This window comes from Leucopleurus acutus (genome assembly GCF_964270905.1).
Source record: "Leucopleurus acutus genome assembly, chromosome: 13".
Classification (NCBI taxonomy): Eukaryota; Metazoa; Chordata; class Mammalia; order Artiodactyla; family Delphinidae; genus Leucopleurus; species Leucopleurus acutus.
The window spans coordinates 39,533,552-39,558,127 of record NC_139155.1 but is presented as its reverse complement, the minus strand read 5'-3'; the positions used below and the strand labels follow the sequence as shown (position 1 = coordinate 39,558,127).

At 46.4% G+C, this 24,576-nt stretch overlaps 1 protein-coding gene across 7 annotated transcripts in view; it reads left to right on the top strand.

Moving 5' to 3' along the window:
* The window catches only part of FHOD3 (formin homology 2 domain containing 3), a gene marked incomplete at both ends in the record, with an annotated part of 492,573 nt that overhangs the window by 207,835 nt on the left and 260,162 nt on the right, over positions 1–24,576 (top strand). For all 7 annotated transcript variants that reach the window (XM_082852719.1, XM_082852718.1, XM_082852717.1 and 4 more), the window contains one exon: positions 5,396–5,501. In XM_082852719.1, coding sequence (XP_082708845.1) covers positions 5,396–5,501 — 106 coding nt within the window. The remainder of the gene's footprint in view (positions 1–5,395; positions 5,502–24,576) is intronic.

The following is a 24,576-nucleotide window of genomic DNA, read 5'->3' as shown; positions in this document are numbered from 1 at the left end:
GTGTAGCCATCTGAGTTACGTCTGAATCTCTCAGTGTAACGTTGAGGCCCTTCTGGACCTGGCCTCTGTGGCCCACCTCCCTGTCCTTGGCTGCAGCTGTCTCCCCGGTGATTGTGTTCTGGGGGCAAGTCTCCTCTGCACCTTTGCCCCTGGACCTGTTGCTTCTATCTCAGGATGCATTGTTGCCCCACATCCACTCCCCATGTCTCTGTCTCCCATCTGGTGTCTCCTCCTGCCAGGGAGATCCTCCAGATGAGCCCTCACTGAAGTCAAGGGTTCTCCTCTATAAAGTTCTCTGTGCTCATCTCTGGAATGGAATTTAAGATACCACAGGGTGCGTGCCTGAGTCTGGTCATCCGTGAGCTCCCTGGATTCCATCACTGGGTCACGCTGTGGCCAGTGCCACTGAAGCAATAGATGAATGAATTGGGCGAACTGAATACTCCTCTCACAGGTGTCTCTGTCTTCAGTCTTTCCTGGCTCTAATTAAGTAAATGCTTCGCTAATTACTTGCCCCAAAGCTTCACTTCCCACTTATCCATCTGTGTCTCCCTGCTTCTTAGCTGAACAAAACAGAACTTCTTCACCCTCCATTAACCTCCTCCTCTCGAACTCAGATCCCTGACTGCACTTGGCCTGGGCTCTCACCGTGCCAAGGGAGGACCACACTCTTGCCACTCCTCACGCCAGCTCGTGCAGCCCCTCAGCCTGCCTGCTGCTTCCGTTGTTCAGCTTTTTTTTTTTTTTTTTTCTGTAAGCGGGCCTCTCACTGTTGTGGCCTCTCCCGTTGCGGAGCACAGGCTCCGGACGCGCAGGCTCAGCGGCCATGGCTCACGGGCCCAGCTGCTCCGTGGCATGTGGGATCTTCCCGGACCGGGGCACGAACCCATGTCCCCTGCATCGGCAGGCGGACTCTCAACCACTGCACCACCAGGAAAGCCCCATTGTTCAGCTTTGACTTCTTGTTCAGCTTTGACTTCTTTTGAAACCTGTGTTCACCTCATTGAGCTGGTGGCAGAACCACACAGAGAAGAGTCGTTCCGAGTGGCTTTAAAACACTGCAGTTTGTGTATCCTGGGTAGGATATACTCTAAGAAGAAAGAGAACCACACACACACGAAAATCAACTGTTTATAATAATCATATTGCTGGTGGTAGTGTTGGTATTGCTCTTCTGATAATTGTGTGTGTGTGTGTGTGTGTGTGTGTTCTAATTTTGTCATTCTTAGAGTTCTTAAGGATTTGGATTCTTGGTGTGTGGAAGAAAGTGGCTAGAAAGATAGAAGGGTTAGGTTAAAAAACTCTGGATTCCTGAATTTAATTGGAAGTATCGGAATGAACCCAGGGTGTTTATTATCTTAACAAACTTGCAACAAAGCATATTTCTAGCACTAAGTTTATTGAAAAGGACTAGAAGCAATGGCGAACCCATGAGCAAAAAGCACCACCAGCACCGAGATTGCCGTTTTAAAATACAGAAAGGGACCAGAGCTCCTTGGAGAAATAGCTGACTCCAAGTCTGGCATAGGAAACCAGAATAAAATAAATAGTAAAATAAACCTGGGACATATTATTATGCAGATAGCAAGGTAGCTATCAAATACTACTAGGATTATTGCCAAAGGGACTCGGGAGCACATTGAAGGTCTCCCACTGGCTGGCTGAAGATGAACAATTAAGCATCAATAAGGATGATAATTACAGTGGATTAAAACACATCAGGTTAATCTGCATTGATGAGTTCATAATAATACTAAAGAATGACAGTGAATTGGTCACCAGTGGAAGGAAGATGGTGGTGAACCAGCACGTTATTTTGAAAAATGGGTAAAATTTTAGAATCAGACATTTAGCTTAACTTTTTCCTGAATGAACTTTAGGATAATCAAAAGTTCAGTTGAGAGGAAGTTTCGCTTTCAAAAATATTCTAGCTAGCAAGTAAGAAGGAGTGATATAATGAGAGTATCAATGAGAATGTCAGAATTTTGCAACCCTGAATGAAGTAATGGATCTAGGTATCAAGCATCAGGATCTGCTGACATGATGGAAGTGAGATACAATCAGATATTACATGCCTTCTCATGGAAACTTGCACTGCCGTTGAGGATGTGGTCAAGCCAACAAAATCAATTCTGGATCTGATCCTGCTTTTCTATGCAGTAACCAATTTACAAATGATCTAGGACAGAGGCACATGTTAAACCACACAGCAGGCATGTAATCAGCAAAATCCAGAATATAGACTACTCTGTAGGACAAATGATCTAGTTTCTCCAACACACAAATTTCAAGGGAAAAAAAGAGATGAATTAAAAGACATTTAAAAGTTATATCAGCTAATTGCCACATGTGACTCCTATTTGGATCCTACTACAAAATTTAAAACACTATTTTCGAGACAGTTGGAATTGGTCACCGACTGGACATTTGATAATATTAAGAAAGTATTAATTTTTTATTATGAGTACATAATTTTGAAAAGACTTTCTGTCCTTTGGAGGTACGTATTGGAATATTTATGGGTTAAATGATATGATGTCTGGGATTTGCTTCAAATTAATATGGCAGCAGACAGGGTAGGGTGATAGACGGAGCAGGATTGATATGAGTTGATTGGCACCTGGGGTTCACTAAATTATTCTGTCTTCTTTTGTATATGTTTCAAGTTTTCCATGGTGACAAAGTTAAAGGATAAACACATGTCGGTCTTGTTTCACATCCCCTCACCATGCTTGTTCTGTTGTGTTGTCTCTCTGAATTCTCAGGGATGCTGTTTCCACCACTTACTCAGCAAACAAATATTCTTGAGCAGCCTTTGTTGGCAGTATGTAGGCAAGGAAGAAGCCATTTGCTACCAAAAGTTTAATCTGTTTGGAAGACCACAGACCTGTGCACAAAACAGCTCTAACACACAGGGCAGGGTTGCTTTGGGTATTGGGTGGATTCCACAGGCTGCAGGCTGTCTGGGGCTTAGATCACCTTCTCCCACACCCACCGGGCTGCACCTCCATCATGTCTTATGTTTTCTGGATGTGGAGGTTCTTTTTGGAACTAGAGTGTAAGGATGTAAAAACAGAACCATTGGTCATTTGGATTGAGTTGAATATTCCTTGACTAATAGGCATTTTAAAAAAATGATCACAGGTTAAAATATGGCTATTATAGAGAATTCTGAAATTCAAGGATAATCTCATATCAGTTAGTGTTAACATGTTGACTTCACTCTAGTTAGAAACCAATGTTTTAAAAATCATTTATTAATGCCTGTGTACTTCAAGATGTGTGTTCAAAATCTTCTGCGTTGCCAATTTGGAAGATATTTTCTACATTAATCATTCGTACACTTCTATTTTCTAAATGCCTTATCTACATATGTGCATAAATATTAGTTAGGGTTCTGAATTATTTTTATAAACACTGTCCAGTGTTTTTTTCCAAGTGCCTTTTCCAGACAGTCAGCTCTCTGCTATATTAATATTAGTGATTAGCTTGAGTGGTTTCTTGAGAGCTTGTTCTCACTTTTTCACCATGAAGTCATGTGTGAATCTAGTTTTAAAGTAATAAACATTTGTTACATGCTTGGAAAAACCTTCTGACTAGACATGAGCTCATCTAAATGTTCACTTTTCACATATGCTGGTGGAAAAGAATATGGATGGAGGGAGAATTATTTTTATTTCCTTTATACATATGAGTGTAAAGTAATTTTCCAAAAACTCATGATACTGTCCCATTTTCTCTTGCTTCCAACGCCATGATTATCTTAAAGTCTGAGTTAACACAGCTGTCTTTCATTACCTTCGGGGCACAGCAGTGCTCCCCCCTCCCCCCAGTGCCCTCTGAATGTTGAGTGTGTTCTTGGTTCAAAGGGAGCATTTGCCTGGCCTGCCCCCTGCTTCCCTCTCCCCACCTCCCCGTTACCTCACGTCCTCCTTCCATATAATTGGAAAATGCCGTAAAATTAAAATGAGGGGCTGATTTCAATGTGGAGATGGGAGAATTATACCAGTTTGTCTAAATTACTTTTTTTCTTGGAGGTAAACCATGGTTGCTGACCATTCCTATAATAATAACCTTCCATTATTCCATTAAGCTTTCTACTGTTTACATCACTGAGGTTTTTTATTTTTGCTCTGTTGTTATAATTGAAGATGAATGTATCCTAGCTGTGTTTGAGACAAGGCAGTGTCCAATTGAGGAAATCTCCTGAAACAGTAGTGGAAAAATCCCTCTTATAGAGCTCCATGGAACTTGGTACTCCAGGCAAAGGACTGGATTTGGGGGCTGGCTGGACCATAGTTAGGTCATCTTGGCCAAAGTTTTGCCCCTCTTGCATCTTCATCTGTAAAGGGAAGGTAGGATTAGATCAGTGGTCCTTGAACTGGCTGCCCGTTAGGATTTCCTTGGGAATTTAATAGCAGAGCCTGGGCCCCACCCCAGAAATTCGGATTAAACCCATCTGGGCAGGGACCTGCTTCCTGTCCCTTTTTTAGGTTCTGCAGATGATCCTGATGTGAGGGAGTCAGAGGTGAGAAGGATCTGAGCACCTCTGAATCCCCTGCAGGGCTTTTTAAGCACAGGTTGCCGGGCTCCACAGTGGAGTTTCCTATCCAGTAAGTCAGGGTGGGGCTGGGTATTTTGCACTTCTAACAAGTTTCCAGGTGATGCTTAGGTGCTTGTGGGTCTGGAGACCTCTCTTTGAGAACCACCAGATTAGATGACTCCTGCGATTCCTTCCAGGTCTTGCCTTCTGTGATGCGGTCATCAGGCTGACCGCCGTGGCTCTTTTGAGCGACAGTGTAGCGGCCCCAGACACACGGCCGGTTCTGTGCTCTGCCTCCTTGCTTGTCCTGCAAGCTGCACGACTTGGGAGGTGGAGAAACTGCTCCCCTACTTTCTCAGATACCATTTGCAAGACGCTCGTAACCGTCTTTAGGGACTGTCTTTTGAAACACACGAGTTGCTTTGAATCCTTTACACGATGGTCTGTGCTGCAGCCCAGTGTTTCCTGTGTTGAAACCCAGCAGGCTTCATGTGGCTGGTCCCTTGGGACCTGTGGGGATGCGGAGCCTGGTGATTTCTAAAGAATGAAAAACAGATCACTCTAAGTATTCCTGACAGTCGGGGGATTCATTTGCCTTATCTTTATTAGATTGCCCAGAAGGCAATAATTGGTCTTTGGCAAACAACGATGTGAAGACTGGCTGTAAAATTCCTCTGGCAACAGTTAAGATGCCTCATTTGAATAGAGCAGAACAATCTTCAGAGGTCGCGGTCTGGCGTCAAAGGCTTGTACATAGTTTTCACAGAACAGCCTGGATGGAGGATGGACCGGGACAGTATTTGAAGTCTTTTTTTTTTTTTTCTCTCTCTCTCTTTCCCTGTTTCCTGCCAGGATGACAAGGATTTGGTGCATGAATTTGTAGTGGCTGAAGGTCTGACGTGTTTGATCAAGGTGGGAGCTGAGGCAGATCAGAACTATCAGAACTACATTCTGAGGGGTAAGTGACGCCGGGCATGGGGCGGCCCAGCCCCTGCTGCAAGGAGGGTCTGGGGTCACCTCCAGGAACTTCGATACTGAGAACTTTTTGAAAGATTTGGTTACGGAGTAAGGAGATGAAGACATCCTGTAGCAAAAGAAGACCCCTTCAGGTTTTATCGATTCCTTGTAACTAATCAGTGACTGAGTTCATTTTACTGACTTTACCTGTAGTCTCTTCACAGTTATTTTTTTAATTTTTTTTTTTTTTGGTGGTACACGGGCCTCTCACTGTTGTGGCCTCTCCCGTTGCCAAGCACAGGCTCCGGACGCGCAGGCTCAGCGGCCATGGCTCACGGGCCCAGCCGCTCTGCGGCATGTGGGATCTTCCCGGACCTGGCCATGAACCCGTGTCCCCTGCATCGGCAGGCGGACTCTCAACCACTGCGCCACTAGGGAAGCCCTCTTCCCAGTTATTAAGAAAAGAATATTCTGCACACTAGGTTCTTTATAATCTCTTTTATTTGGTGAGGAAAGGTGCACACCAAGTGGGCTTGGGTAAGGCCTGCATTTGAACAGAAAGCCCCTCAAAACCGAAGAGGCCAGTTATTTCCTGGGAAAAATATTGTCACCGACTTGGCTTATCACTGGGAGTTCCTGTAGGAAGCGCACATTCCTCACCAGGTCCTCCTGTTTCTGACTTGGTAGGTCTGGGGTGGGCCCAGAATTTGCATTTTAAAGAAGGATGCTGAATGCTACCTCCGTAATTTCATTTTTTACACAGTGGTGCGTGTGTGGTGTTTGAAGCACTGATTACCGTTCCAGTTCATAAAGTTAATGCTCTTTTCAGAGTTCGAGTGTTTTTGTGCAACTTCCTATAAATAATTTTATTTGATTCCGTAAAATCTGTGAATAGGCAGGGCAGGAATTATTAGGTTGGACCATATGACATAGCTGTTATCAACAGTTTTGACTTACCAAATGAAAAATTTAATATAGTTCAATATTATCTTCATTTTGCAGTTGAAAAATCTGAGTCTCAAAGAGGTTGAGTGTTTGCCTAAAAAATCACTTCCTCTAGGGTGAAGTCGAGCAAGGACCGTGGCCAGGCACTGGGGCACATCATGACTGATCAAGGTTCTGTTCCCCCTTCTGCATCTATGCCTGTAACTCCACAACTCCGTGTTCATATAAGGAAAAAGAAATACCTCCTTTTCTTTCCCTTGGATGAAGGAAAAATACACGAAACGTGTGATTTAATATCAAATGTCCTTGGTTAGAGTTGAATGAGGCAGGCAAAACGAAAGTCTCCTGCAGTGTCCTGTTGTGTTTTACCCTGAGAAGGTTCCTTACGTTCTGAGTTGTGACCCAGCACCTCGAACTCTCTGAATCCTTCCCCATTTTCTCTGCTCCTGGAGAGCCACTGCAACAAGGGCAAAAGCAAAAGGGAAAACTGACGGCTCATTAAAAAAATTTGGGGGGGACGTATTTTTAAGTCAGTGTTAATGTTTCTGTTCATTTTGATAAATGCCAAGTGTGTGTGTGAGAGAGGGTTCCTCAGCCTCAGTTTCTCAGCTCCATGGTGTTTGTGAGGCTGGGGAGGCACCTCCTTTTGTCTACCTTCCATCTTTCCCTGGGTGTGTGGTAGACCCTCATTATAAGCTGTCAGCAGAGATGCTTTATGGATGAATTTTATGATTTCTAGTCTCAGTATGATTAAAACATTTATATGGAAACTTTTATGGCACGTATACCAAATTAACCATAAACTTTGTCCTGCTGTGTTGCCCCCGAATGCAGCTGTCCTTCTGTGTCTGAAGAAATGCATATAAGCCTTGATTCTCATCCTTCCATTTCCATCCAAACTGGCCCAACACCTGGAAGAGGGGACGGCACAGGAATAAGGGTGGGAGCAATTCCTCTATTTTATTTTCCATGGATTCTTATAAGTTGAACCACATGGAAAGAAATACACCTAAAATGGCCTAATTCTGAATAATGGGTCCAAATTCACAGCGTATTTTTTGCGAGGTTTAAAGTATGCATCATTTTAACTTAAAAAAAAAAAGTCTTCCCCAGTGGGTGCTGGTATGAATGCACAGACCTACACACACCTGTATGGAACTAATAACCATCTACATGTTTATCTTTATTCTTCTGACCCTTACCTAGGAGTGTATATGTGCGTTTTTTTTTTTTTTTTTTTTTTTTGCAGTATGCGGGCCTCTCACCACCGTGGCCTTTCCTGCCACAGAGCACAGGCTCTGGATGCGCAGACCCAGCGGCCATGGCTCACGGGCCCAGCCGCTCCGTGGCACGTGGGATCCTCCCATATCGGGGCACGAACCCGCGTCCCCTGCAGCGGCAGGCGGACTCCCAACCACTGCGCCACCAGGGAAGCCCTATATGTGCGTTTTTATAGAGCCATCATCAGTGTGAGCATCTTGGTTCATCTGCATTCAAGTCTGTGGCGAGGAGGGTGGCTCTGCCAGCGGTGGTCAGCCCCGCCTTATCAGGAAAGCAAAATTCTCATCAGGAGCCCCCTGCAGACCTCCCATGGATTAGAACTGGGTTGCATGGCCGCCTGTAGCTGCTAGGGAGGCTGGCACAGTGGGTGTTTGGCTTCCTGGACTCCAAGGGGACGTGGCAAGAGAGAAAGGCCTGCCTTTGTGCCTGCAGGTTACTCGTGCGTGCCACATAGAGGGACTTGGGAAGGAAAAACTCAGCCCAGCGGAGAAAGCCTTCCAGTAAGCAGCCCCGTGGTGGTCTGGCTGGAGGGAGAGAGGGCCTCCCTGCCACTGAGTGCATCATCGTATAGGGGCAGGGTAAGCCCAGTGGTTCTGCAAGGTCCCAAATGGTGAGTTGTGTCAGTGGTACTTGGCGGTAATGAAAGATGGTGTTGACACAGATGCTTCAGCTAGGCTCTCCGCCCCAGTGTGTGCAGTGGTTTATTAATCTGCGGTGTTCTGATCTGCCCTGGAAAGGCACCGAAAGCAGTTAACGAATGCTTGAGAATCAGAACTCCCAAGCACAGCCAAGGGAGAACCCTGCCAGCCACCTGCTGCTTCTCTGTCCCTGAAGAAAATGCCACCGAGGTAAGACCCTTCCTTGCCTCTGAGCTTCCATTGCCACCACCAAGGCCTTGCCTTCTGATTTTGATTTTCCAGTGATGTCTATTTAATGGAGGCCAGACGGCTACCATCTGTTACCTGGGAAACGAGCGGGTACTCCCTCCCTTTCAGGTTATTACAAGATGTCCTGCTTTCCATGCAGCCGAGGGGCCTTTGCACGCCCACCCCACTTCCGCTGAGTCTCAGAAGACTCGGGGTAACCAGGGCATTGTGTGCACACACGTCAGCACATCTGGACGTATCTGACTGAAGCCCGTGCCAGGAAAGTGTACTTCTGAGGGATGTAAAGGACAGATTTCTTAGGCTGTGACCTTTGTGTTTTGATACAAGGAAACTATCGGTTTTTTCCCCAGCCCACATGTTGAGTTACCCCTTCCTGACCTTGAAGGCATGTAGGCTTTTTTAGGTTGTGATCAGCTGCCGGCAGCCACCAGACATTTACAGTCAAGGACAACCTTTGAATTGCCTCTTTGTCCCACCTCATTTTAACCGAATTACCTTGGGTGAAGGATGGTGAGGCCTGTTGCAGATCAAGGGAGAGAAACTGGGAGGAGGTTTTTAGTTTTGTAACTCACCGTTCCCCGGGGAGAAAACATCATGCCCGCTCTGGGCCACTCGGGGGAAGCAGAGTGGAGGGCGAGGGCAGGCACCTCTGTTGTGGTTTCCACACAAGGCGGGGTGGGCAGGTTTAGGATTGGCCAGTTTGCATTATGTCAGTGGGCCCCGGGGCTCTGGCGTGTGAGAAGCCCACATGCCTGCGGGTTGGGAGAGTGGGCTTGGGCTGCTGGAGAAGGGGACTGACTGACTTCTAAGCAGAGCCTCAAAACTGGGTCCAGACCGCGTTGAAAAACTCTCTTACAAGCCGTAAGGTGGGCCAATTGTCACAGTGCTGTGGAGGAGCATGCCCTTCATGAAGTTTCCTCAGTTTCTATGTGGCCATGTGTGAGGCCCCCGGATACAAAGGAAACAAGAGCATTTGGAGGACCCAGTCCTTTCCACATCTGCTTTTAGGACTCGTTTAAATTATCTTTATTTTTGCACTCAGCCCTCTGTCAGCTGTTTTTTTTAAGGCCCAGGAATCTGTTGCTCTGTGTTGAGGATGTATCTGCTGAGAGGTAAAGATAGGTTTTGAGTTATGGTGTAGCCTAGCGCTCTCCAAAAATGTGAGCCGGCTGCTGGGAAGAGGTCTTAAACGCACCACATGTAGAAATAATATTTATCCGACATTATTTTTGGATGGCTATAGCTAATGCTCTAAAGGGTTTGTGTGTGTGTGATCACCAGTATTTAATATATATCGATAGTGGAATTGTATATCTCACAATTATTCTTATTGAAGTAGGACCTTGAGAGCTATATTCCTGGGAACTTAAACTTTCCGCACACATGCTGAGCCTTCACGATGGGCCCTGTCAGTCCCTGGGAATGAGCCGATAAAACCAGGATGCAGCTCTGCCCTGGAGAAGCTCCCTGGGAGGTGCTGCCTCTGAACCACTATATGCTGTATTGAAAACGTCTTACGTGTTTAGAAATTGCATATAGGTGATCTGCTTTGGGGAAGAAAAGAGAAAGAGATAAGTAGGATCAGTGAGACCAGTTGCCTTTTCTGGCTGTACCTCCAGGGAAGCTGCCTCTTAAGGGCTAGTTTTACACGGAAAAATTAGATTTGATTATTTCACCTAAAGCAAAGTACCCATTAATCCTAAAGCACCTTAGTCATCATCAGAGCTGGATAAGATCTTAGAGCTCCTTTAGCTCAACCCTTGCATTTTAGGAGAAAACTGCAGATATTTTGTTTGCTCCTGTGGTTTTTAAAAACGTTTTAATGGTTGTCAACATTTAAAAATTGGGAGATTTGACATAAAAAAATCCAGACTTCAGGTCTCCTTGGAAAAACCGGAACCAGAGAATTTCAGTGCCTTGCCAAATATCACTTAAACTTATAGGGGGGAAATGCCTTGTGTGTTAGGGGGTCTGTTAATGAGGATCGGGGCTTGTGGTCAGATAGCTTTTGTTGGCATCTACAGCACCAGGAAGCAGGCAGTGACACAAAGTGATCAGATGGTAATCAAATGATGATTAAACTAACATCCTCCATCCCAGGAAAACTTAAAAGTTTATCTTTTGACGTTTCAGAGCAAAAGAGGAGAGCAGAGGGTGGTTCAGACTATAGATGGGGAGGGGAGGGAGGGGCCCAAACTGGCACCAAGGTGAGGAGATGAGCACAGAAGGGGGAGAGCTGCTTACTTCCTGAATCAAGCATCCCTTGGATACTGTGTTTTCTACCCTCCAGCCTGGCCTGACTCTCCTCCACCCCCTTCCCCTAGTCCTGAGGTGCACCGGACTGTCTCGGAGGGAACTCCCTCTTTCTTACCTCTTGCCGGGTCAAGACTTCAGGAATCAATCATGGCGGCCACGTGGCCAGTTGTGTGGATGGCACGGCAGCCCAAGTGTCCTAGTAGTGTTTGTCACCAGCCCCCCGGGGAGGGGGAAGTTGAGACCAGTGTCAAGGGCAGAATCTTCCTTCACTTGATGTTTCTCCTCTTGGTCAGTCAATGTGACAGGGGCCGTTTTCAGTGAGGAGTCATGTTGGCTGGCACAAATTAGCAACCCATTGGGCCAAATTGAACCTGCAGAGATGAGAGTGTCAGAGCATCAAGGCCAGTGACGTAAAGGTGGCCAAAGATGGACATGGCTGACAAGAAAACTTTGTAAAAACTGAGTGATGTAGATATTTTTCTTAAAACAGAAATAGCTTTTATAACTTTTTATTGTATAATTTGTGAGCACACAGTTGTCTGAAAAACAGCATAAAAAGGAAAAACATGAAAATCACCCATAATCCCACAAAACGAAGACCATCTTCTACCCACCCATGTACATACTTGCTTTGCACATGCCTTTTACAGAAATGAAGTGTCCTGTACATATGTTGCAACCTCGTCTCCTGGAAGGGAGCAGTGGACCTTGGCAGCTGGCTTTGTGATGGCTCCTAGGCCTTGGCACAATTCTGTAACTTCTTTAAACCGCTGCTCCCTCACCTGTAAAAGGGAGATAATACCTTCTTTATAGGAGTGTTGTGAAGCTTAAAGAGCTCATAGAAAGGTCTAAGTAAAAGACTGAATTGTAGGTATGACAGTTGTTATCGATAATAATCAATGACATTAATGCAGTACCTGTAATGGGCTGAATTATGCACCCCTCAAATTCATATGTTGACATCGGACCCCCCAATACCTCAGAACATGACTGTATTTGAAGATAGAGCCTTTAAAGAGGTAATTAGGTTAAAATGAGATCATTGGGCCCTGATCCAATATGACTGGTATCCTTATAAGAAGAAGAGATTGAGACACAGATCTGTCCAGGGGGAGAAGACGGCCATCTACAAGTCAAGGAGAGAGGCCTCAGGAGAAACCAACTCTGTGGACAGTTTGAGCTTCGACATTCAGCCTCCAGAACTGTGAGAAGTAAATATCTGTTGCTTAGAGTTGCTGGGTTCAAAGGTTTGTACATTTTTGTGTTGCTTTTTGAATAATTGCCCTCTAGGGATGTGTGAGTTTATGTTTCCACCAGTGACCTCCATTTCTGCTTATCTACCCCAGGCCGGGGTAATCTTTTTTGGTAATCTTTGTCATTCCTGGTCATTAGGGTGCACTTATTCCTACGGACCAATTTTATAGTCATTTTTATAAAGTGGCTTGTAAATTTTAGTTGTCATTGTGTTAATTTTGTCCATGAATTTGGGAAGAATTGACATCCTTATTTAAAAATTCAAAACTGTTGTGGGCATGCTCTTTCATGGCCCGGGACAAATCCTTTGCAAGTTCTCCATCTAACTCTTGTGTGCAATGTCCATTTCCTTCTTGTTTGTTACAGAATTTTATGCATATCCCCCCAGGTGTGTTTGTATTTTGTTTTTCTTATTCATTTTTGAATTAGGTCTGGTATTTACCACATGAAAGGATGAAAGGATTCTCTTGGGTCTTTTTCCTGTTTCTTTTGTAAACTTGGTTTGGGAATGTCATCTAAGAAAGGTCTCTCTTGCCCTCCCGTTTTGTTTCAGTCAGGGGATACTCTGTGTCTTGGGGCCTGGGTTCCTCAGTTGTGGCAACCGCTTGGTTAAGTCAGTCAGGCTCATGGGTGAGGTCCTTTTCCCTGAGGGAGAGTTAGCTTCCTCTTCCTCTGTGTTTGCATGTCGGAAATTCTTCCTTTGAGGACTTGGATGAGTAGCACGCCTGCTGGGGACTTGGTCTGTCAGTTCCGGGCATTCACCAGCTGTGGCGTGTGGGCTGGGAATGGCTGGAGAAGCTGGGCCACTCATAGCCGTGGGACGTGGTCTCCGCAGTTTGTTTGTGTATTTGTTTTTCTTCTCCGCTGTAGTTTTTGAGACCTCTGCGTTTGGTGGCTAATGTTCTCTGTGTCCTAGTGTATCTCACCTCGGCCTGACCTTTCTGCTCACAGACCTGGCACGCTGTTGGGGACATGGCCTCCAGGTTGAACCAGCCACACACCTGCTGTGAGGGGTTTGGTCAGGGCAGGAAAGCCACAGACTGCCCTGCTTGGGGAGGGAGGCTGAGTCACTCCTGCCGCTGCTGTTGGTGTGTGGTGACAGAAGGGTCACCCCGAGTGCTCTGAGTGTCCCATCTGTGGCCCCTCTTGCCACCCTTGCCGTCCTCACCCTGTGTCAGGGTCAGAGAAGAGTCTAGAGCTGCACTTATGTCTTTCCTCTCCCAGCCTGTTCAGGCACAGGGCCCAAAAATGGACTCATGCTGGGGTACTTTATGTCTTTCCCGTGGCCCACATGACCATCGGATACTGTGGACTTGCCCAGCTTTTCTCCAGGACTTTCTCCCAGGAGAGGGAGCTGGTCGCTGGACACACCATTCCCCATGGCCAGCTGCAGTCTCTGGTGTGTCTAGACGGACCCCTCAAAGGCCGTGGTGTGTGGTTGTTACCCCGGTCTCGGGGCTCGTGGAATCTCTTCTTCACTTGTGCTTCTCATTGGTCATTTGGGTAGGTTGGTAAGAAGGGGGTTTGGAGGCTTCTGCTTGTGCTGCTACTTTTCTGGAAGTGCAAACTCATCAGAATCATCATTGCTTATGCTCTGGGTCCTGCCAGGCCCTCAGTCTTCAGCACTGCGTGCAGGAACGTGGGGTCAGGTGGGTGAGGGAGCGAGGGAAGGTCAGAGCCGGGTCCTGAACTTCGATGCGACAAAGTGCCCTTTGTTTTTCCTCTGGGTTCTCAGGTGAGAGAGGCAGGTGCTGGGTTAGAGCACAGGTGAGGCAGGCAACATGCATGACCCTGAGCCCCTCACCACATTGGACAGCAAGCAGGGTATCTGCCTTTAACATCTGACTCTAGATGAGTACTTCCAGCTTTAAACATGATTTTGGCTTTCCTCTTCACTCCCTTGCAAGGTATTTTTTCCCTATAATTAGATGACACTTATTTTGGTAAGTTTACCTTAGAACGAATGAGGCTTTTCTTTCAAGTTTTAATTTTTCTGAAGTAAATATCAGTGATTAATTCTGCTCAGTTCTGTTAAGTAGTAACAGAAGCACTTCACAGGATAGTCTTTATGAAGCGATACACGGCTAGGTCTACCTGGTCAACATTATCCCCGACCTGGAGCATCATTATGCCAAATCATGTGAAATTGCTGATATGTGACCATTTAAAAAAAACATTGTTTTTAATTTATTTTTGGCTACGTTGGGTCTTCGTTGTTATGTGCGGGCTTTCTCTAGTTGTGGCCAGTCGGGGCTACTCTTTGTTGCGGTGCGCGGGCTTCTCATGGCGGTGGCTTCTCTTGTTGCGGAGCACGGGCTCTAGGCGCGCGGGCTTCTGTAGTTGCGGCACACGGGCTTCGTTGCTCTGTGGCTTGTGGGATCTTTCCGGACCAGGGCTCGAACCCGTGTCATTGGCAGGCGGATTCTCAACCACTGGACCATCAGGGAAGTCCATGACCATTTTTTTTTTTTACCGTAGAAATGGCAAAGCTGAATGGTTTAACTTAATATTATTATCATGATTTAAGCTTGACTTGTTCCTGGATTGACAAGATGCTTCTTTAAAATTCACCTCGCGTTCTGTGTAGAGTCATAGCCCTCCAGAAGTTCAGGCCAGTTTGCAGACCAAGGTAAAAAAAACCCAACCCACTCGCCAAAAACCCCCTAAAAGCCCTTGCTATTTTGTTCAGTCGTGCATTCGAGCACTTCACCCCGTCATAGTCTCAGCCAAAGAGATTTCTCCAGAATTTCCCTCTCCATTAGCAGCCCCCATCTTCTTCTTTATTATGAGATGAGAAGGAAAAAAGAAAAGCAGTGTTATCTGGCCATTCCTACGTGCGGAATTTTCTGCGACTGAATCTCGTTGCTCTGTGTTCATCAGGAATTTTTCCACTTTATTTCCACCGAAGATGTGCCTCTGCGCTCCATTCTTCTCTCCTTGTTCAGTGGACTTTTCCAGAGGAACTGCTGACGAGGTGTACCTTGAATCACAATTGTTATTTCCTTGGCTATAACCTTATCTCACATATGGTCCTTTACAGGGTTTCTGCTTACAAATCCAGGCTTACGGTAGAATAGAACGTCTTAAGCAAATTTTAAACCTAGCCTCAAACATGGATTAAAGTTATTTTCCTGGCTGGGATTTACTGGGGAAATGTCAGTTTCTGTGTTCATAGATTCTTGCCTTTTGGAGTTTGGAGGGCTCTTGGTGGATTGGGCCAGCCTCCTGCAGGGCACCGCTCTTTCTCTGGGCACTGTGACTTCCCCAGCCAGTGATGTGCACAAGGTCCCCAAGCCCAGGTCACTCTGCAGCACCTCAGATCTGTGGAGCTGGCGCGTCCTGGGTGTCCCCAGTGCACCATGTCCAAACCCCAACCCGACGGCTTCACCCCCCGGCCAGCACCCCATGGCTCTATCCAGCATATGGATGAAGAGCACAGTCATCCATCATATTCGGGTACTACTGGGGGCCTCCCAGACCCCTCTCTCTCACTCACTCTCTGTAATCATCAACTATCAAATTTGGGCTCTTCTACCCTTCACCCCCTTTCAAGTCCTTGCATCTCTTTTCATTCCCAGTTTTAGAGTCTGAGGTCAGACCATCATTTCTTTTCCTTCCTTATCTGCTCTCCTAGCCCCCTAACTAGTCTCTCTGCTTTCAACCCTGCCTTCCATGGTCCATTTTGCCCCCTGTTGCCCGGTTGACCTTCTACAGTGCCCAGCTTCTCTCCTTGGTCCTTGGTGTACATGGCTAGTGGCTTCTCTCATCCTCAGATGAAGTCCTGGCCCTCCCACGTGGGTAGCGCCCACCTTGGTCCTACCCTTGGGTACCTGTTCAGCTCTCTGCCTGGCCTCAGCCCCACCCCTCCTCACCTGGTTCACGCTTTATCCCTTGCTTCCTGCTTGTCCGTAGGATGAGGCTCAGATACAGTATTCTGCAGGAGACCTTCCATTGCCCCTCTGGTATCTTGGCGCTCTCTGCATACCCTGATCTTTTTTTTTTTTTAACATCTTTATTGGACTATAATTGCTTTACAGTTGTGTATACCCTGATCGTGACACTCACCTCACTGACAATAAATATTTGTTGAGTATAGACTATAGGCCAGAGACCCTAGGCTAATTCCCTGCACCATACTTGGCTGCTTTCGTGTCAGTTCCCATCCTTGATGCCAGGCACATTTTAGGAGCTCAGTGAAAAGCAGCTGAAGGAGAGAGTAGATGAATGATAGAATGTCTGCAGGGAAGAGAACTCACAATGCTTGAGGAAGCTGCTGGTTTGTACTAAGAACTCGACAGAGCCTGGACTTGCTAATCAGAAGCTTTAGCTCACCAGATCTTCTTGTTTTGGAAGCACTACAGCACACGTTGATTTGTTTTTGGTACTTAGGAAAAAATGCCAAATTATTGAATTTTTCTTTTTGATAAGCTTACTAGTTCAGTTCATCAGTATAGTGAATATCTTGATATTTTTACCATTTTCTTTATTGAAGTATAGTTAATTTACAATGTATTGGTTTCAGGTGTACAGCAAAGTGATTCAGTTATATATATGTGTGTATATATATTCTTTTTCAGATTCAGTGTATATCTTGATTTTAAATTTGTCATGATTTCCTGAGATAAAATACACACGAAAATGGGTTATACTTTATAACTGGTTTTGGTTCTCAAGGAATTATGTACCTGCCACCAAAATAGATATGTTATGAGTTCCTTGGTGTCAGGAACTCACAGACTTTGTGGCCCCAGCTCCAGCCTGCTCTTTGGTGTCATGTAGATCTTCAACAGATATTTGATGAAAAGAGAAAGAAAGAAAGAAAGAAAGAAAGAAAGAAAGACAGAGAGAGAGAGAGAGAGAGAGAGAGAGAAAGAGAAAGGGAAAGGGGAGTCCCCAGAGACATGACACAGAGCTCTGTCTATTTGATGAAGAAAGAAAGAAAGAAGAAAGAGAGAGAGAGAGAAAGCAGAGTCCCCAGAGACATGACACAGAGCTCTATTTGATGAAGAAAGAAAGGAAGAAAGAAAGGAAGGAAGGAAGAAAGAAAGAAAGAAAAGAGAGAGAAAGAAAGAAAGAAAAGAGAGAGAGAAAGAAAGAGAGAGAGAGAGAAAGGAGAGTCTCCAGAGACGTGACACAGAGCTCTGTCTTGTATTCTGGGTGATTGTGGGTAAGTGTGCAGAAGATGTGAAATGGGGGGACAGCAGTCATATGCTAAATGGTGGAGTGTGATTCGGAGGGTTTTCCTCTGAGTTGGTTTTTGGTACCCTTGTTACATCAACCGCGTTATCCCTTGCTTCCTTTCCCCTGCCTCTTCTTTCCCCAGCTCCTGAAAGCCAGCCTCTGCCAAAGCCACTCCTGTGCTAAGCTGGCCTGACTCATTTCTGGAGTCAGTTCCCGCAGGCAGAACAGTGCTCCGTGGCCCACGCCGCACACACTCATCTCTGCCCCCGGTGCCTTCTTGGCTCTAGGGTTTCCTGACACACTATGAGGGCACCTGACCGTCCCAGAATTAGAGCTCGACTCCTTTCTCTCCCAGGTGACCCTGTCCTTGGAGCTGGCCTTGATCCTGCAAGGGTTTAAGTAGGGAATAAGTTTAGATGTAGTTAGATAAGTAAGGGTTGTTTTTGGAGGAAGGGACAAAATTGTTGCTTTTAAAGGCAGATTAGGAGCAATGCGTAGGAGTTACAGGAAAGTGGTTTTTGACTGAAGACGAGCTCCAAGAAGAGAGTTGGAAGATGAGTTGATTTCTCTTGCCAGTGTAAACTGATCAGTGGTGACTTTCTGGGGCATTCTGCAGAGGATTCTGAAGCCACATCCAGCATCAGCAGAAAGAGTGCCATGACTGATTAGTGATGTCTGTCAACGGCTTGAGACGTGGGGAGTGAGAGCAGGATACCAAATATGGCATTTGCTTATTCTGGGGGACACTAGGCATTTTCGGAATGTTTGTTGACTTGATTTCAGACAGGTGTGTGGGACGATTAGTTTTCCCACCACAGAACACACTGCTTTGCATCGGAAATGTTCCACCAGAGCCTAGGTTGATGACCTGTTAGGGCTGCTGGGGTTGGGTAGGGTGCTACTGGGTGACCTCATCGATCCCTTCCAGCTCTGAGATTTCTGTGATTCTAAGTAAAACATAAAAAGCAGAAGGGATGGAAGCAGAGCCATTTGACTCTCCCTCTTCTGCATGTTCTGTAGCAGTTGTTATAGGATTCCCTAGGCCACCACCAAGCCTATGTTGTCCTTTTCCAGAAAATTTCAAAGAAGACCGTCTGGTTACATGGCATAGATTCCAGCCAAGTCATTGAATAGAAAGATAAACTGCCTTTAGTCACTTCGGGGCCAGCATTCCAATTTATCTGCAAGAGTTTGAAGGATTAGCAGGGCGAGTGTTGGTTTCTACCCAGGAATTCATCTGTACATGGTGAGGTCAGGAGCACAGGGGACAGTGGTGGCCTTGCTGTTTCTCCAGAGCCTGAGGCCTGGGAGCTCAGAGGACTCACAGAAACATCATGGGTTGGACTCACTACTTAAACATGGCTGGGCTGGAGAAGTGGGTTGGGAGCTATGAGGACAGGCCCACGACAGGGCCACCTCCTTGGCTGCCTTCTTGACTTCCCTGGCATCTCTCCATACCACCATCCTCGTCCAAATAGTTTCTCTCCCTGTGTGCACCTAGCTGCCCCACACCCTTCATTCCAGATGCTCTTCCTGTCCTTTGCACCAGGTCTTAACTGGAGGGTTGCAAGAAGACTGACCCCCTCCTAATTTTATATTTCGTTGCTTTTGGTTAGTTTGTGGCTCTAATTTGTCTCTGGTTGGAGGCCTCAGTAAATGGAGTTGGGCTGGTTCATTCATTCGTCAGTGAGTGTGACCTGATGACCTTACCTGAGTCAGTCACTTTGGGGCCTGAGTATTAGAGAAGCAGAGAACGATACAAACTAAATAATTACAGGTTGTGCTGTTAAGTCCAAGAATAAGGTGCTAAGGAGAGTGAGCTTAAATTTAGTTGGGAAAATGACGGGCATACAGTGGTCAAGGCAGAGTCCTAAGATGGCCCAAAAGATTCCTTCCCCCGGTCTGTGCCCTGTGTAATCCTCTCCCCTTGAGTGTGGACAAGACCTGTGATTATGATGGATGTGTGAATATCACAAAACCGTGATTAGGTCGCATTATGTGGTAAAGGCGAAAGGCTTTTACAGGTGTAATTAAGGTCCCAAATCAGTTGAATTTGAACCTGTTAAAAGGAAGCTCATTCTGGGCGGGACACGCTCTTCTGTTGACCTTGAACAAGCAAGTTGCCGTGAGTTCTACAGCTGCAAGGAGACTAATGCCGCCAGCAACCACATAAGCTTGGAAGGCGAGCCCAAGCCTCAGATGGGACCACAGCCCCAGATGACACCTTGACTGCAGCCTTGAGACACCCTGAGCAGAGGACCCAGTTAAGCTGTTCCCGGACTCCCGCCCCACGGAAATTGTGAGAAAAAATATGTGTCGTTTTAGGCTGCTAAGCGTGTGGTAAGCTGTTATATAGCAAAAGGAAGCGAATACAGTTACATACAAACGATCGCCATACAAAGCCATCTGGATGGACTAAAATTGGTACAAAATACCGTGTGACCTCACAAGAGGCCGACGTCTTGGGGAGCCATTAGGGGAAGGCTTCATGAGGACAAGGACTTTGTATTTTCTTCTTGGGCCTTACGGGCAACCACATGCCTGCCGCCCATTCCAGCTGAGCCCCCCACGGTGCCCTGCGGCTGCTGGAGTCATCGTCTCTCACGCTTTCCTGAGACCCCTCACTAGGGTGCTGGCTGCTCCCTGGGACCTCTCAACTACTGGTGGAGTCCAGGCCCGTGCAGTTAAAGGGCTCTGTGCTGCACACCAATGGGCAACTAAAGGAGAGGGTGATCCAGGAGAAAGTTCAGTGTTTCCAGTATGCCAGCATCAGGAGAGGACATGGAGGTCTGCAAAAGATTGGGCTGAGTATTATTTTTCTTTTTTTTAATAGTTATTTATTTGGCTGCATCATGTCTTTTATTATTATTATTTTTAACATCTTTACATGTTAAAAAAAAATGAGTGTTTTTTCTTTAACATCTTTATTGGAGTATAATTGCTTTACAATGGTGTGTTAGTTTCTGCTGTATAACAAAGTGAATCAGCTATATGTATACATATATCCCGATATCCCCTCCCTCTTGCGTCTCCCTCCCTCCTACCCTCCCTGTCCCAACCCTCTAGGTGGACACAAAGCACCGAGCTGATCTCCCTGTGCTATGCAGCTGCTTCCCACTAGCTATCGTTTTTACATTTGATAGTGTATATATGTCAGTGCTACTCTCTCACTTGTCCCAGTTTACCCTTCCCCCTCCCCGTGTCCTCAAGTCCATTCTCTATGTATGTTAGCATACGGTGTTTGTTTTTCTTTCTGACTTACTTCACTCTGTATGCCAGACTCTAGGTCCATCCACCTCACTACAAATAACTCAATTTCGTTTCTGTTTATGGCTAATATTCCATTGTACATATGTGCCACATCTTCTTTATCCATTCATCTGTCGATGGACACTTAGGTTGCTTCCATGTCCTGGCTATTGAAATAGTGCTGCAGTGAACATTGTGGTACCTGATGCACCTGGTCTTCGTTGTGGCACGCAGGATCTTCGTTGCGGCGTGAGGGATCTTAGTTCCCTGACCAAGGATCGAACCCGGGCCCCCTGCATTGGGAGTGTGAAGTCTTAGCCACTGGACCACCAGGGAAGTCCCTGGGCTGAGTTTTAGGAAGAAAAGGGAAGTTGGTAAGCAATCACATGGGTCATCTTGCCCATGAATTAGAGATGGTTGACCGGGCACAGGGGCTCCGGGGCAAGTCTTCAGAAGTGGTTTTTGCTCATCTTCTTCCACATCCACACCGTTCGCTCCTTCACACGTTCACGCATCCGGCACGTGCCCTGTGCAGAGAGCAGCAGTGGGGGGGTGGGGGAGGGCTCCAGCTGAGGCCCCTCACCGCAAGGAACTTGGCAGTGCTCTGAGGATAGGAGCCATCAAGTAAGGATGGATATACACAAAAACACTGTATTAAGTTGGGTTTTGGATGAAAATCCTGAAATCCTGTTTTTTCTCTCAACTTTACTTGCATCAGCATTATGTTTCCAAAGGTGGCTGATAAATTTTAAGTACTTCAGTCCTATAGAATCCATTTCAAAGACACAGAAAACTGTTTTTCAGTTATTCTTTGCTCAGTCATTCAAGATGTTTGCTTTTCAAAATTCAGCTTTTTTTAAAAAAAAGAATCAGCTTAATGTATCATGTTTCATGGGAATTTCATAAAACATGAAATGTGGTACTTGAATCAATTATTCATTCTCGTGTAGGCAAAACACAGCACAAAGGTTTCTAGGCATTATCAGGCTTGAAAATAAAGGAAATATGTAATGTTAGGGTTTGTTTCTAAATTCCATGTGGATTACAGAATCCCTCTGATATCAGTTGAAGTTCTAATGTGAATGGTGCTTGGAACCAAGAATGGCTGACCTTTTTGTAAATTACAGTTGTGATAGTAGGAACCTTCCAGACCTACTAAGAAGCACGCTTCGCTCCCCACCTGCTTGGATAAGCAGATATTCCGTGGAGGCTTCATCCTCATGCCTTGGCACCGAGGGTGGGAACGATGGCTGATGCTCTTTGGTACCTGCAGAGGGCTCCTGGGAGCGTGATCCCATCTAAGACCGTTCCAGCTGTTCCCCCGGGGAGCTGTGCCCAGTCAGTGTTGAGCAGGGTGGTTGCTGTTGGACTCTTTAAGTCAAAAGGCAGAGGCATATTGTCATCTGAATCATCTGGTCTAAATTAGATTTTCTGACTAGTCATGCACTGAGAAATAAGTCTAATTTCTCATGAAAAGGGATTTCTTTAGAATGTACAGCAAGTACCCTGTGAGCGTTCCTCTCACCTGCCAAACCTTGAGAGATGATAGCAGTGCTGCCTGTCTTGTAACTTGATGGACTTCTTGAACAATGGCTAGTGCTTCTTTGCCCTTTGCCTTCGAAGGCTTCTTGGTCACAGGACACAGCAGAGGGTGGTGGTTTGGGGCTTTCTCTCCCTATGCTGCTGACGGCAAGGATCGTGGGCATACAAGAGCTTCCCAAGCCTGCTGGCTCTGTCAGCTTCTGGGTCTTCTGTCATCTGAGTGCAGTGCTGTCTCTTGAAAGCCACCATTATGAGCACCTTTGGGCCACAGTCTATGTTCCAGCCATGGGACCCATTCACTTGCTTGGCTTATGGCTGTGGAAGTGAGAAGATGAATATTGATCTTGACAAGGGGTGAGGGGGCAAGATGGCCTCCACTCTGGCTCTGTGTTGGGAGGTACGTGAGGTTGAGCTGCGTGCAAGTGTCTGCATCTACTGGGTACTTGACCTCTTCATGCACGCGGACCCTTCTCCTCCTCCTTGTCTTACTGCAGGGTTTCTCTTTACCCTTTCTGACACCTTTCCACTGACACCCTTCCTGTGATGCCTTCTTGGGGGACCCTCCCTAAAGCCCTCTTGGGATGTGGTCTTCCCACCTCACAGAATATTCGTCCTTCTCCCCGACTAGGTGGGGTCCTTCTTATGGACCAAACACCCTTATTTGCACCTGGATCCTCCATGTTCCACTCTGAGCAGGCAGCTCAAAACGAGCGTGGTGCTTGCAACGCTTTTCCATAACGGACTCAACGAGTGACTGTTGTCCAGAGGATCTCAGGGAGAGAACAAATCCGTGCAACGTGGATAAGGCAGAGAAGTCTCAGAATCAAAAGCTAGGAAAGCAGAGGGAAAGACCCAAAAGAGATGAACGTGGTTATTGCCAAAGCCATGTCCTCGCACATGTGGGCCGTTAGGTGGAACCTCGGCGTTCCTGGCTTGTCGCATTCAGGCTGCCATGTTAGACGATGGGAACCTGAGAAAATGAGCCCCGTCTTGGGCATTTGGAAGGCTTTGCTGGGAAGAGAGTGCTCTGCGTTCCGGATCTAGAGCCCTGTGTTTCTCAAGAACGAAGTCGGCCTTTTTGTCGCGTACTTCCCTTTTTCCTGTGCAAAGGGCACAGCTGAGAGAAGCAAAGGGCAATTGCAGAATGGTGTAGTGAGTGATTGCATTTGCTCAGTGTATGTGGAGCCTGGACTACATGCGAGGCTCAGCTGAATGCCACTGGCTTTCTTTGTTAGCTGGACTTCTTGAAAGCGAACACGGCTGATTTGTCGGACTATGGCTTGAAGGTTTTGGGTGCTGAAAAAATGGACTTCATTGCATAGCTTCTGTCCCTTTAGAAACCTGGACTGGTGCACATGACCTCACCTATTTCCACCCCGGCTTGCATTGCCAGTGTGCTGTGCTGAATCACCATTCACCTCGCTTCGTGCACCCTCACTACCCGACTTAATGGGCTGGTGTCAGCTGGACAGAATGCTGTCCATCACAGTTAGCTCCTCAGACTTTCCAGAGGGGATTCTGACCCCAAGCAAGCATCACCATCATTTGCTATAAAGAGGGGGTCTGGAGGCAGATTTCTTACTTGGAGTTTTATAAGTGGGTGTGGCTGTCGGTGGCATTCAGGCCAGCTCTGATGTTGCTTCTGAATATCCTGGTGATTGGAAGTTCCTGTGGTGGTTCTGGAAATGCAGCAGCATTCAAGGACAGATGGGTTTAAACTCAAATTCCTTATCAGACTGATAAAATTTGACGTGTGATTTTGTCTGTTCTTTTTCTGTTCAGCTGACCGCTATGAGACAGTGAGGCAGTGGCCATGTCTTTTTCCAGTTTGTTCATGGTTAAGATTTGGGAGCGGTCTACTTCAGCCACTTTATATTTTCAGGGGGAGAGGGCCTTCACTGAATAAATGTATCTTTCTTTCTGATCTTTCTTTTCAATATTAAGGACTAATGAGACATAGGGTTCGGGGGGAGTACTTTCATATCCCATGTATTTAAAAGATGTAAGAAGACTGAGGCAGTCTAAAGCCTTAAAAGCCGTGTAATTTGGAGTGAAAGTCTGTTGTCCGACATTGGAAGTCAGGTCTCTGACGAGGTTTCTTGCTGGGCTGGGTACTGGCAGGCGCTATGAGGTTTGGCTGGATTCTGGGAGCATCGCTTTCGACCTTGAGAGCCTCTCCTTCTGGAGAGACACTAGCCTCCCTGGGTGTGGGAGGTTTGGTTCTCTGGGGGTGGAAGGCAGGAACGGTGGCCTGCCATGTCTGTGCTCGCACCACCAAAGGCAGGAAGGGAGAGGTGGGGGGAGAGGACAGATGGCCGGGGTCAGGAGGATGGGATATCTTTAAGTTTAAGGTAGAAGAATATATACTCATCTGTTAATTACTTCCCTTATCAGTCTTAATTGTAATTAAGATTATTTTGAAATATATCCAACAGATAAAGGCATAAGGAGTAACAGAAAGGAACCTGTGTGCATCCACCA